Genomic DNA, 14,454 nt, shown 5'->3' with positions numbered 1-14,454 from the left:
TTTTTGCATTAAAAGCAATACAAAACTTAAAATGTGAACAATTTACATTCACTGCAAAAAAGTACAATTTAAAAGCATTTTTGTAATTTACTTATTGTATTTTACTTTTTTACTTATTTAATAATTTACTTATTACAATCATTTAACCAGGGATACACAACAAACATTACCAACTAATCTCTGTGCTAATTTATCAAGCTGTTGCTTTGTCTGGATTTGAAATGTACATAAACAGTGCAAGTACTATGGTCAGTCTGTTAAAAAACCAACAAGTTAAATATTTGATGACATTTCAGCATAATCAAAGAGGATAATAAGACAACTGCTGTTAAAATGTTGCCATATAAATTTTATTATAACGTTATGACAAAAATATTGCCACACTCTTTTGCAACTACAGTATTCATCTCTGATACAAAGCCAAAGCTTTTCTATGGCAAACCAAGAAATCAGAAATAGTCAATTATACAATAAACCATGATTTCTACTCATGAATATATATTCTGCTATGAGGATGGTCATAGCAATTACTGTAAAATCATATAACCTTTACGGCTTTACCTGTAATCCAGTTTAGAGATAGTGAAAGTCAGTTGTCAATTTTGTTGACAATTTTGTGAAGCACTCAGATGCCTGTGTGTATATTTGCCAAGATGAACACCCTCTGACATCACAAGACATTTTAAACAATCCCTGGACTTGATCTCAGGAAGAAAATTTTCTTCTAACAGTCCCCATTTTTCTGCTCCAGAAACACTGGGCTTTACATTTAAATCAGTCTTTGTTAAATGTTTTACACCTTTTAAAGAATTAAATTATATGTGGCAAGACACAGAAATCAAACCATCTTCATCAGCCCAGGTTTTGTTTTCTAAAACCATCATTTGTATCCTCTTGGATCAGAGGTTCACATGTTGTTAAATCCCATCATGCCTTTCATGTTGCCTGCAGCTCCCTGCTGAAATTGCCTCATCATGGATTGCAGTCCAGCCATGCCACCTTGAAAATACACAAAGACAGCAGTCTTTAAGCAAAGCTTTTACAACCATAATTGAGATTCAAAAAACCTTACATATCTCATGATGACGTGACATTGAAAAGTGCAATAGCAATGCATTGCTTAGCTCATTTTAAGAAGGTTCTTGCATGCAACAATTTCCCCATCCATAGTAAAGGTAAATCAATGGTCAAGCAAAAACTAAAGCATGTTATGGTTTTAAGGGAGCTCATACCCATGTGATGAAGCACTCTTGGATCCATCATTTTAGCCATCTGCTGGTTCAATTTCGCCATCTGTGACGGGTTGACGTTCTTGGACATGTCCCCTCCTTCAAAACAACGATACAATGAGTCACTGATTTTAAATGCCTCATTTTTTTTTTTTTTTGAAAGTATCATGTTTGGTTGGTTCACAAGCATTGGATGCAAATCACTCAACCTTTAAACAAGCCTTTGATGCCTCCCATCTTCTTGACCATCTGCGCAAACTTTGTGTACTGGGTGAGCAACTCTTGTACATCCCTGGTAGCCACTCCAGATCCCCGGGCCACTCGCTGGATGCGGTTAGGCTGTTTACTGAAGAGCTTGGCACCATCCTTGTTGTCGAGTTCTGAGTTGGAAAACCACAATATGCTAACTGAACTGGTCAAGTTCAGAACTATTCCTAAAACTTTCCAATAGGGTGCTGCAGAGGTAACGTCAAAAACCAAAAGACTAATTAGCCAGCGCTTTCCCCAAGATTTTCTTATGGGTTTTTATAATGTTTTTTTCAAAATATGGAGTAAATTAAGGTCTGTTGTAAACAACTTAATAATTTGACGTTTTGTAATACAATGTAGATTACACACATATTGAAAACATGAATTTTGAAGCTGTAATGTTTATTTAAAAAACATGTTTCTGATTAGTAACTAGATAATAACATTTGGGGCGTGAGTGTCGTGTGTTCAGTTTACGTTGTAGAACAAAAAATCTAAAACCCAAAGTATGCTTCGTTTTTTTACATCAAACGCATAGCCTTTCAAAGTATACTCCATTTAAAGGTCCCGTTCTTCGCGATTCCACTTTTCAAACTTTAGTTAGTGTAATGTTGCTGTTAGAGCATAAATAATGCCTGTAAAATTATAAAGCTCAAAGTTCAATGCCTAGCGAGATATTTTATTTAACAGAGGTCCCCTTTCAAAGCCTACAGCGAACGTTCGGTTTGGACTACATCCCTCTACTTCCTTTTTTAATGACGTCATTAGAACAGTTTTTTTTACTAATCTCCGCCCACTGGAATACACAAAAAAGGGGGCGTGGTCTTGTTGAGCTCCCACGGAGAGGAGGAAGAGTATCGTTTGTAGAGTGTGTTTGTCGCCATGTCGTCGAGACGCTGTTATCTTCATGCCGGAGTCAATTCACCTTTGTTTGGCCTTCCCAGGGACGCTGTGCTTAGAGATCAATGGTTAAAATTTATGTTTAACTCTGTTCCCGAAAAATATAATCCTCATTTTAAACTATGTGCAGCACATTTTGCCGAGGACAGCTTCCTCAATCTCAATCTCAATCAGTTTAATGCTGGATTCGCACAAAGATTGTTCTTGAAAGATGGAGCAGTTCCCTCTTTGTCTGGAGAAGGCGTTGTTTATGGACCACAACCGGTAAGTGTATTTTATTTAGAGGTGGGCATAGATTAATTTTTTTAATCTAGATTAATCTCACTGTAATCTTGGAATTAATCTAGATTAAAATGGCTCATTTGAATTCTGCCGAAGGCATTCAGAATATGTGTGCTACCCAAATAATGATTAAAAGTAAGTCTTTGAGAATAGTTTGCCTCGCGTAGGGATGTGAATTTCTGCCAAAAAATGCCATTCGACAATAGAGCAGTCGAATATCGTAAAAAAATTTAAAACGCACACTCACTCACAATGACAGAAAGGGAGGCCAATTTCATCTTTAGCGATTTGTCATCAAACAAACTATTTATTAATTGAACAAGTAACATGTTTTCGTCGTTTTTTTTAACATAGTAGGCTAATTGGAAGAAAAATACAATAAGCACGACGTAGCTACAGTCTGTTTTTGCATCGCCAAACCAGATGCTCGTTAGATCAAAAAATAATGTCATGTCATAATGATTTTATGTCTCCTGCCTTTACCGGCAATAGCCTCCTCCTTTTTAAACAAATTAGTTTCAATCAATGTAAACTATTCGTGTGACTATGCCCCTGCACAATACACACACATTACCGCGGGATGCCGGGTGTTCATTTCACAAACTGTACACAATGGTAGCTTATTTAACCTGTTAACCTTTGCAGGTGCGCCGACGCTCTGAAGCGTTTTTTTGTAGCCTACAAATTAATGTATATGTCCAAAAAATTGATAATGTCATACTTTTTAGTAGTGCTATCGTGGCGTAATAATCTGTTTGGTTGTAAAATGTATTACCTGAATGAAATGAAATCGAATGTATCGTCCTGTGGAATCATTCATTCACAGACAGCATACAAAGATGTTCAACTAATAAACATCTTCATCGCTGGCAAAAATATGATGCATTTGCAGATTTGCTTTCACTAGACTAAACTGTAGATCCACGGCCACTTCATCCAACGCTCTTGATGTTCTTAAATCTTCCTGTTACGAATCCGAGTCGAGTGTGATTGAACGCGCTTCAGATGATTCAGTGCATGAGGAACTGAACAGATCATTCAGACTGATTCGCGAACCAATTTAGACAGATCTACCAACTTGTTTGATGAAGTCTTTGAACAGAATGGACTCAAAAGAGTGATTCATTTGTAAATTGAGAATCGCTCATGCCCATAAAAAGATACAGCGCACTTGGAATAAACTCATTTAACAACATGTAATTGCATTAAAATAAAGTAACGAGAGGAACGTCGCCCAACGTAACGTGTAAAAGTATACACCTTGTGTCCCTGAGAGGAAAATACCCTGCTGCGCGATCTGTGACAGTAGGCGCGGCGTCAATTATGTCAAATATACTAGGCTAACGTTACACATTGGAATTGCTCGAAAATATAACGATGCTCGAAAATATAACGATATTCGAAAAAGCTATTTTATGATGCAACCCAACTTTGAGAATAGATTAACGGCGAAAAAATTTTTTTAATCGCTCGTTAAGAGTCTCACGTTAACGCAGTACATTAACGCCGATCTGTAACTAATTACACAAAGTGCAACGCTGTTTAGCTTTGTTAACTAGATGGGAATTGAAACTAATCCAACAAATCTTTTAAATAAGTGTAGTAATTCAATCAGACACCATCGATTGTTGGTGTTTTTAATGATCAGTTTAAATTATGTGTTGATTATATCTAATGTTTACTGTTTAAACACATGCTCGTTTAGCTGCAGTAACGCGAATCATTGTTCTATGTTTATGTAACGTTACTTACTGTAGTAAAGCCATGTTTGTTTACTATTCAGTGCGAAGCTATTATGCTACACTAGTCATATGTACGATATTGTAACTGTAAGAGGCGTGACCTTTCCGGGCTCGTTACGTATTTCTGAAGGAGGGAGTTCATAGAACAAGGAAGTCATCGGCCCGTTTTTTGGACCGTGAAAACAGCGGTATACAGATAAGTAAACTGTGTGAAAAATACTGTTTTTTTTTACACGCGAAACACAATTAAAGCTTAAAAAAACCATGAAGAACTGGACCTTTAAAGCGCGTACGTGAAGGATGGCAGTCGACAAATGCGCCCTAGAAATTTCATCTTGGTCCAGTGACTGCGCTATTTTTCTCCAGAAGTTATGACCCATAAAAATATCTTCGTATTCTTTTAAACTAAAGTTGCGGCTCTCTCATAACCCCCCTTGTTAATGCAGGCGTTTGTTGTTGTTCCATCTCCGTATTTTGTTGTTGTTCAGTCTCTTTAGTTTAGTTTTCAACTGTGAAACAACATCCCAGGCCAGTGTTGCCACCTTGTGGAACAACTGATTAGTGCAAATTTAATGTGCATGTGCAACCTGCTAGTACAAAAACAAAAAAACAAACAAAGAGTATACTTTGGGCTTAAGAATCATCAAGTTGTTTAACACAGACCTTCTTTTACTCAAACTGAAAAAACCCATGGAAAATCTCGAGGTAACCACTAGCGAATTAATCTTCCGGGGTTTGACGTCACTCCTGAAGCACTCTATTTAGGCTAGTCAATGCTTTATTTATATATACCGTATTTTACGGACTATAAGTCGCACTTTTTTCATACCTTGGCTGGTCCTGCGACTTATAGTCAGGTGCGACTAATATATCAAAATTACCAAGATTTACTCGTCACAGGATCGCTGACGGCCCCAGATTATTATTTGCGAGTTTCTGATGTATTTGTGGTATGACGTGAATGCATCATTTGCCGAAATTGGGGGTGACATTACCGTCTACAGCCACGAGAGAGTGCTCTATGCGCTCTAGACTACAGCTACAGACTACACTTCAGTGATGTGGAATAAGATCGCGGGAGCTTGGTGAAATTGCTTTACCGATAACTGTTGGACTCGCTGTCTTATGTTATTTTATTTTATTTTATCCTATTCAGCCTCTCAGGTATGTTCTTTATGCTATTGTGTAGCTAACTGTTGATGTGTTACGTTAACAACATACCGGACACATATTCAGCCTGTTGTTCTTTGTGCTATTGTGTGTAGCTGAATAACTTAAATGCCTTCTGTTTTAATGAATTAAAGTCTGTTTAAATAACTTTTTCTTGGTCTTGGATTTTGTTAAATAAATTTCTAAATAAATGCGACTTATAGTCCAGTGCGACTTATATATGTTTTTTTCCTCGTCATGACGCATTTTTGGGCTGATGCGACTTATACTCCGGAGCGACTTATAGTTCGGAAAATACGGTAAGTTATAAGACAGTGTAGAATTTAAAAAGCACATACCCTGGTCATTCATGCTATCCATTATCGTCATGAGTTTCTTTAGTCTGGCCATAGACTCCTGCTCATTTCCTTTGCTCATGAAATCTGTTCCAAAGCCTGGGATCATGCCCTAAAGACAAACAAAGAAAAACAAAAATTGTGAGAAAAGAACTACTCTTTGGACAATCATAATTAGACATCCTTTCAAGTTAAGGTTGGCGTTACCATGATCTGACCAAAAGGTCCCATTTTCATGATGTTCTGAAACTGTTCATACATGTCCCTGAGTGTAAACTGACCTAAAAGAGAGAAATGTCACATATGTTAGTGAAAAAAAAAAAAAACACCGGAAAATATCCAGTGTCCAAATTATTGGGCATTGAAAACACAAAATTACACATTCTTATAGAAATAACGTTATAGTTACCATGTTTGAGTTTGTCAATTAGCTCCTCGTTGTCATCAAGCTTTAGTTCATTCACTTTGTCAATCAGTCCCTCAATATCTCCCATACCTAGAGGAAAAAAATAAGAATTGAAACATAAATAGCAGTTCCAACGACAATCGGATATTTGTGCATTTAAAGCTTTTATCTAAAAGTTTTAACAGAAGCTCAGCAGTATTTTCAAACCTCACCGAGCAGTTTGCTTATGAAGGGCTGAGTCTTGAAAGGCTCGAAGTCGTCAATGTGCTCGCCTGTGCCGATAAAAATGATGGGACTCTTTGTAGCCGCCACACTGTAAACATAAATTGTCTATCAGCTCTTTCATTTATTTCCTTTATAAGTACAAAGCAGAAAGTGTGTACTTACGCACTGAGCGCACCACCACCCTTGGCATGGCCGTCCAGTTTGGTGACTATAACAGAAGCCACATCTACCTTGTCTTTGAAGGCCTTAGCCTGAGCCTCACAAGCCTGACCAATGGAGGCATCCATCACATACACTATGTTGTCAGGTTGCTGTGGAAACAAACAATAACAGCCACAAAGCATCAAGCTTTATTATTATATAATTTATATTTAGCTTTTTTCTTTTTCTTTTTTATTTGATATCTGATCAAAACAGAGGATGTCTTTCTCTTACCACAGCATTTGACACTTGAAGCATTTCCTCAAAAAGTGAGTCTTCCTGTTTATGTCTACCACTAGTGTCCACAATGATTATTTCAAAGTTTTCTGTCTTGAATTTTTCCACACCCTCTGCAGCTATGATCACTGGATCCATTTCTGTGTAACTGTTAAGTCACACCAACATGAATCAATGATTAGGTTTGGTGAACAAATGCAACTGTAACAGGAAATAATATGGGAAAGAACACTTTTATTACCTCCCATAAAAGGGTATTCTGGCTTTTGTTGCATTTTGCTTGAGTTGGTCGAAGGCACCTTTAAAAACAAACAAAACAATTTGACTTTTTTCCCCTTAAGTACAGAAATTATTAGCGTGCAAACATGTAAAAAGAGTCGACTTTACCTGCTCTGAATGTGTCGGCGCAAATCAAACATGTTTTCCATCCTTTTCTTTGGAAGTAGTATGCCAACTAGTAAAAAGGAAAAAGAGATTCTTGCTTGCGTCATTAACTGTATAAAAAGAGGTGTATAATCTAAATTGTCTGTAAAAGTTCTAAAAATCTGGTCAAATACCCAAGAACTGCTCACCTTTGAACATGTTGTGGTTTTCCCACTGCCCTGCAGACCCACAAACATGATAACGTTGTTCTTTCCCTTTGTGGGAGTCCAGGCTTTGACTCCAGGATCCACCAGCTGTAATAAAAGCACACAGTATTCGTCTTCTAGAATACATTCCTATCATCTATCAGTCAATTCAATTTAGTTTAATATTATTTCTCTCCTCGATGACAAAATAGAGATCTCCTGAGCAGGAAATCAGAGTCTCCTCGAACAGAGACAAAAAAGGAAACCATTACTTACCTTGACAAGTTCCTTGAAAACAGCATGCTGGATCATTCTTCTCTTGTTCAGCCCAGAGGCCATCTCCTCCAGATCAATGGCTGCCCTGAAATCATAGAGTGGTTATAGAGAGAACATACATTCTATAATAGGGAATTTACCATAAGAAGACAAAAACTTTTGTTACATACTTGACATTTTCTCTAAGCTGCTTTACCAACTTGATATTCACATCAGCCTCCAGCAGGGCAGCACATACTTCCTTGAGCATAGCATTTAATACCTAAGAAAAATTGTAAAGAAGTTAGCATTTTATGATGGACCACAATGCTTAACAAGCCCAAACTGCATTATATTGCACACTGTACCTCCTCGTTGATAATGGTGGCATTGCTCAGAGACCTCAAAGCTGAGGTTATTTTCCTCCCAAGATCAGCTAAAACCATTTTTGCGGTTAAAGAGCTGCCAACCTGCAACAGATTAAAAAAAGAAAGATTTTACAGATGACTAGCTTCCAGTCACACAGCCATTGAGTAGGATTTGAGTGAGGACATTCAAATTGTGATTGATGTATATTTCCTTACTTGTTATAAGACTTTCCAATGTGGTGGGGGTTTCCCCCAAAACAACCCCCCTGCTCACTCTGAACCTCAAGACTTCAGCAGAACCAGCGCAATGATGTTTTCAACCTCTCTAGGCAAACACAAATCAGAAAATGTCAAACAAAAATGGATGAGCTGTTATGTTATTACCAGCTATGCACTGTACGATTTGGATAAATATGGAACGGTTTAAGCCATGTATCGGGACTACATCAAAACACAAATGTTGGCACACACATGAGTATTTAAACTATTATGAAATCATTATTATATATTTGAGTGTTTGTTATTACCAGATATGGACTGTACGATTTGGATGAATCTGGCATATTTAAGCCATGTATCGAAACTACATCAAAACACAAATGTTAGCGCGCACACACATGAGTATTTAAACTATTATAAAACCATCATAGCTTTATATTATATTTATATATTTGAATATCTGTTAAGACTGACTAAAGCTCTATGCTGAAAAGAGGCCAGACATCCGATGTAACCCGCACAGCCGTTGTCGATTTACTTAAATACAGGATTTAATTCATATTTGAGTCAACCCCATGTAAGTTTAAAACGTTCGACGTCCGAAATATTAAAATATAGAGATATGTTTCGATTAAACATTACTTACCTAAACTCGCAGCAGCTGTTTTTCGGCGAGTGGAAAAGCGACTACAAACGTCATCTAACCCCGAACTTCCCGTGACGTAACTTTACATCCGTGTAAAACAAAGGTTCGCCTTTTTTATTTAAAAATAAAAAAATATATTATTTATAGTTTAGATTCGTTTTCCTTCACTTAACTTGCGTGTAATATTATTGTATATAATTTCATATAAATTAGAATATAAGTTTATACCATTATTGTTTCTTTTTAAATATCCTTTATTTTAGAGCTGTTGGACATGACGCAAAATTATGGAAGCTTGTATTAAGGTGGCACGGCAGTAGATAAAATGTATTCCAACGTAAAACAAAATGGTAAAAATGTTTACCTTTAAGGGTCATTCAAATCTAATTAAGGCAATTCAAATAACATTTGGAATCATCACCTGGAATATTTTATAATATCAGGTTTATGTTCACAAAAATGTTAAGTTCTACCTTAAACAAGACTCTTCCCACTGATTCTACCGCAGGCTCATACGTGTTGTTCAGTAGCATAGACTGTTCAGTAGTAATAGCCTATGCTGGCAACCTAGATTGTAATTGGCGTAAAATAAGTATCAAGAGCTTGAATCGATGCATTTTAACGATGCAAAAAATGAAATTCTGCAGGTGTTTTCCAAGACGGAGAGGCAACATCTTCCAAAACTTATAGAATGGTTGAAAACATCTGGTAAAATCAGGAACTTTTGTTATTGTCATGTTAACTAAAGATTATATTATGTGCAAGATATTAGCATGTGTTCTTATTAGAAAAAACATTTCCGGCAAATCATTTTTTTTTTTCATAGACTGGTCAATTTTGAGATTTTGGGCTATTTTGCTTCCATAACTTCTCTTCGTTCAGGCGGAAAGAAAACATCCAACATACACATTTAAGTGTTTATTTTACTACACTTTATTTATTTGCCTTTGCAATTACAATGTATATGCCTGTCTTTAAATAACAATTTCTTTAATGGCCTTTTGTTATATAACATTTATTCCTAAATGTCAGCAAAATTAAGTTTTGATCCTTGATTATTCACATATCTATTCTGGAAATTAGTGCAAATTAGTGCATATTTAATGCCTCATTTGCATATTTAAACATACTATTGCTTACTTACATTAACAATTTTGCAATGGTTAATGTAACTTAAGTATACTAAGTATACAGTATATTAAGAATATAGTGTTATCTATTAGTTTAAATGTTTACCCTAATATTATTCTGTCTATAACAGTTTTTCATCTGCATTTTTAGGTGATCTGGATGATTTCCTGGTGGATAACCAAAGTGTTATTCTTCAAAGTATTGCAGAGGACCTAAGGACTTGCCTTCCACTGGAGGCTATGGCTCCCTCAGAGACCATGGCAATTCAGAAGGTTTGTTTATTAGATTTTTAGTATTGTGCTCTGGGATTCACAACTACTTTCATTGTTAGATCCTAAAGCACACTTTAACTTTTAGACTCAACAGAAACCTCATCCCACTGTGCATGTAGATGCATTCTTATTTGATGAGGAAACTGTAGATTCATTGTGTGAAGAGGGAAAAATGAGTCGCAACTACTGTCTCAACTGTGGATCGCACAGAACAGCACCGTTGGGTAAGTGTTTGCATGGATACTTAGCTATGTACATAAACTCATGCAATAAAAATCAACATCATAATATGCAATTAATAATTTTTCAAAGAGTTCATCTCACATTCATTCTCGATCCCGGAGCTCCAGTTCCTATTCCGCAACGTTCTTCCAGACCTCACAGGAAAACTGGTGGTGGATGTGGGATCTAGATTAGGAGCTGTGCTATTTGGGGTAAATTGCTGATGATGTTTGTTTAAGCACACTTAAACTCATTATCAATTGTGAATTAACTGATGTTTATAGTATACTTGAAACAGTAACAGTCGCCCTTGAGCAGCCTTTCCCTACTAGGTTTAAACCCGCAACATTTTACGTACCAGCTCAGATCTGTATCCACTAGGCTACACCAGCTTTTATCTTTCTTTTTAAAACATGGTCTGTCTCTCGTGATACATCTATATTATTGCCTCTGTTTTTTTCTCTTCTCAGGGCTACCTTTACAGTGCAGCATCTCAGCTTATGGGGGTTGAAATGAGTTCAGAGTTTGTCAAGCTTCAAACTATGGCTGTACAGAAATATGGCTTCAGTGACAGAATTCAGGTAATTGATCGTACTTTTTATTTTTTTAATATGATCATTGTTTTGTCCGGAAATTATGTTTATAGAGATGTTCAATGTGCACTACATAGGTGATTCATGCAGATATCCGCTCTCAGGCTGCCTTAGTGCAAAATACAGACGTTTTGATCATGAACAACGTTTTTGAATTCTTCATGGAACCAAGTGATCAAATGCAGTAAGTGCCAAACCGTGATTGTACTTAAGAACATGCAGATATCTTATTGAAATAATGCATAAATAAATGTTTTTTTTTTATAATAAACAAAATATATATTATATAAGTCGATAGAAATACTATATATTATGCAATACTATAGAAATTGCATGTGCGAATATCGACTTATTATGTATAATATTGAATAATTGTGTATAGTATAGTAAGTGTGTAGCTATTAAATAAGGTTTACACTAAAATTACCCATTTTTTCTTTTTCAGAGCTTGGCTGTTTATTAATAAAAATTTCCGAAAGAAAGGTGCACTGTTAGTAACTGTACCCGGCATTCAAGAAGCACTTACTTTACTTCAGGATGCTGTTGTAAGAAGCTTTGCTCTGTCTCTAAGATTACTGTATTTATCTCCTAATTGTGATTGGCAGTATAATTCAATACATCAGCCTTTTATCAAGATTTGATGAATCAATTCTAAGTTGTTTTTTTTCTTTCCCAGTTTCTAGAGACATTAGCACTCAGCCAATGGATAGAGGAAGTACAACTTGATTACAATGTTTATCTAAAAAATGACACAGATCCAGATTCTCTCAAGCAAATCCATCTTTATATAGTACTTTGACCCTTAGAAGAGAAAGCTCTGGAGTCTGGACTCTTCTGATGCAGTGGAACAATGAATATGATTAGCCTCGGTGAGGTCAATCAGGATAGATTTAATTTAACATACAACATCCTGTTTTAGGTTAACTTAAATTTTCAACTTTTTAAAGTTGTACTTCAAACTGTCTGTTTATGTAACTAGCCATACATGTCAGATAATCTATTTATGTTGTGTTATGTTGGCACTGCTGCATTTTAAAGGAGTCCTTATTGAGCGATAATAAATACATTATGTATTCATGTATGTGCCCTCTTCCTCGGTTTGGTTTTGAATTTTGTTCTAATGCATTTCTGTGTTACGCTCTTTCTGTTGAAAAAGGAAGTAGGGGATGTTTTTTTTCTTTCGCTAGCAGCATTGTGTGTGTGTGTATGTGTATATATACACACACACACACAATGGACAATGAAACTGAAACACTGGCCAATATGGTGTTGGAGGTTTCACTGATTTTACATTCCATCAGTAAGAGCAGAGGGTGAAGGTTGAATTAGCAGACCAGTAGCACAGCTGTACAAAGAATAGTGCAGTCCATACAACATAATGGGAGACAAATCAGAGTTCAAAAGAGGACACATTGTTGGTAGACGTCTCACTGGCTCATCTGTGCCCAGGACAGCACGTCTTTGTGGTGTATCGAGAGCTATGGTATCCAGGGTAATGTCGGCATACTACACATCAAACGAACGAACCACATCCAACAGGAGTGATTGTTGACGCAACAGGAAGCTGTCTGAAAGAGATGTCCAGATGTATTTTTTTGAATCCAAAAAATAAATAATACCACAGCTGCTCAACTCACTGCAGAATTAAATGTGCACCTCGGCTCTCCTGTTTCCACTAAAGTTGTTTGTCTGGAGCTCCACAGAGTCAATATTCATGGACGGGCTGCTATAGACAAAACTTTGGTCACTCGTGCTAATGCCATATGTTGGTTTCAATGGTGCCAACAGTGCAAATCTTGGGCGTTTTGTTCTCTGATGAGTCCACTGTTACTGTTTTTCCCACATTAGTGGGAGTTTACCGTTTGGAGAAGCACAAAGAGGTTTAACACCCGGGCTGTTGCTGCTCAGATTGAAGCACAGGAGTGGATCAGTGATGGTTTGGGCTACAATATCATGACATTCCCTTCTGTGCTTACAGAACCATTCTGGAGGACCATGTGCACCTAATGGTTCAAACATTGTACCCTGAAGGGGGGGCTGTGTATCAGTGTGTTAATGCACCAATACACACAGCAAGACTTGTGACAGAATGGTTTGATGAACATGAAAGTGAAGTTGTACATCTCTCATGACCTGTACAGTCACCAGGTCTAAATATTTTTGATCCACTTTGGTATGTTTTGGAGGAGCGAGACATAAAACGTTTTCCTCTACCAGCATCACAGTGACCTGACCTTTGTTCTGGAAGAGGAATAGCTCAAAAGCCCTCTGGCCACTGTGAATGACTTCTATCTGTCATAAAGATAGTGCTACAATTATCTGTGTTTATAATATATATTAACCTAAAATGTCTTTCAAGATTGATGAAGCTTCAATGGTAGAACCCCCCCCCCCCCCCCCCCCCCCCACACACTATTTCTACTTTCACCTCCTACTATTGGCTACGGAGGCGTGATTGTCACTCAAAACGCCCAATGCAATGGCAGAATTACCGTGGAAGTCCCGCCCCCAGCGCTACCCGGTGGGTAAGTGAACTAGAGCGGATCAAAACTTGTCGACAACACGCTTAATATCCCCGCTCGGAGAAGTGGGACATACTCTGATACTCTTGTGTTTTTCTTTCTTTTCGGAGCCGATTATCCTTTTTACATCATAGATTTGGTAAATATTATCTTTAGTTGTCTATGTATCAGACTCGTTTGATATATAGTAACCAAGCGTGTGCTTTATTCGGGTTGAATAAAACGGTTAAACATGTGGGCTGGATTTTGAACGTCACCCGGGAAGCGCGTGTCATTAACAAAGACTGAAGATATCGTTTTTTGTTTCTGTTTTTTACATTTGAAATCGTAACGGTTTAATTTTAACCGGTTTTAGACAAATTTCACAGTCTGACTTTTAATGGATTCTCATTAATTGTATATCATCTTACTTTCTGATTGTCTTTTTGTGTTTGTTGTTTTTGAAAGTCTCTGAGAAAGATAAAGAGAAAGAAAAATGCCGCTTCTCCACAAAAAGCCGTTCGTGAGGCAGAAACCGCCCGCTGATCTCAGACCCGATGAAGAAGTCTTCCTCTGTAAAGTCACACACGAAATCTTCAGGACCTATGAGTAAGAGATTTTTCTTGTTTGTACATTTCAACTTCCCCTTTGATGGCAGCCAACAACTGAAGCTCCAGAAAGTAACAGAAGTGACAGCCCGCT

General features: G+C 37.0%; 3 protein-coding genes across 9 annotated transcripts in view; 2 read left to right on the top strand and 1 right to left on the bottom strand.

The window, feature by feature from the left end:
• Positions 1-328: 328 nt before the first annotated feature.
• srp54 (signal recognition particle 54) lies at positions 329-9,125 on the bottom strand. The gene is made up of 17 exons (XM_077238904.1): positions 9,034-9,125; positions 8,385-8,493; positions 8,169-8,270; positions 7,992-8,083; positions 7,822-7,906; positions 7,549-7,653; positions 7,364-7,430; positions 7,218-7,275; positions 6,974-7,124; positions 6,701-6,849; positions 6,526-6,626; positions 6,317-6,403; positions 6,115-6,188; positions 5,911-6,019; positions 1,439-1,609; positions 1,233-1,328; positions 329-999 (listed from the first exon to the last, which is right to left on the bottom strand). The coding sequence occupies exons 3-17, from the start codon at positions 8,244-8,246 to the stop codon at positions 908-910; spliced, it is 1,515 nt and encodes a 504-aa protein (XP_077095019.1). The 5' UTR covers positions 8,247-8,270; positions 8,385-8,493; positions 9,034-9,125; the 3' UTR covers positions 329-907.
• A 422-nt stretch (positions 9,126-9,547) lies between these two features.
• LOC143746790 (uncharacterized) lies at positions 9,548-12,328 on the top strand. Its single transcript, XM_077238903.1, has 8 exons — positions 9,548-9,741; positions 10,315-10,436; positions 10,522-10,660; positions 10,749-10,870; positions 11,129-11,239; positions 11,329-11,435; positions 11,697-11,796; positions 11,928-12,328. The coding sequence occupies exons 1-8, from the start codon at positions 9,645-9,647 to the stop codon at positions 12,048-12,050; spliced, it is 921 nt and encodes a 306-aa protein (XP_077095018.1). The 5' UTR covers positions 9,548-9,644; the 3' UTR covers positions 12,051-12,328.
• Positions 12,329-13,764: 1,436 nt separating this feature from the next.
• Positions 13,765-14,454, top strand: part of baz1a (bromodomain adjacent to zinc finger domain, 1A) — a 39,367-nt gene continuing 38,677 nt past the window's right edge. For 3 of the 7 annotated variants that reach the window (XM_077238918.1, XM_077238917.1, XM_077238913.1), the window contains exons 1-2: positions 13,789-13,912; positions 14,221-14,361. In XM_077238918.1, the coding sequence (XP_077095033.1) occupies positions 14,249-14,361 (113 nt within the window). In that variant the 5' untranslated portion in view covers positions 13,789-13,912; positions 14,221-14,248. Of the gene's footprint in view, positions 13,913-14,220; positions 14,362-14,454 lie in introns of all 7 variants that reach the window. The other 4 variants (XM_077238912.1, XM_077238911.1, XM_077238915.1 and 1 more) reach the window with 2 other exon arrangements.

Source organism: Siphateles boraxobius, unplaced genomic scaffold (assembly GCF_051911475.1).
Source record: "Siphateles boraxobius isolate OS27281-9 unplaced genomic scaffold, OSU_SipBor_1 22, whole genome shotgun sequence".
Taxonomy (NCBI): Eukaryota; Metazoa; Chordata; class Actinopteri; order Cypriniformes; family Leuciscidae; genus Siphateles; species Siphateles boraxobius.
The sequence above is the reverse complement of the archived record's forward strand: the minus strand, read 5'-3'. Positions and strand labels throughout refer to the sequence as shown.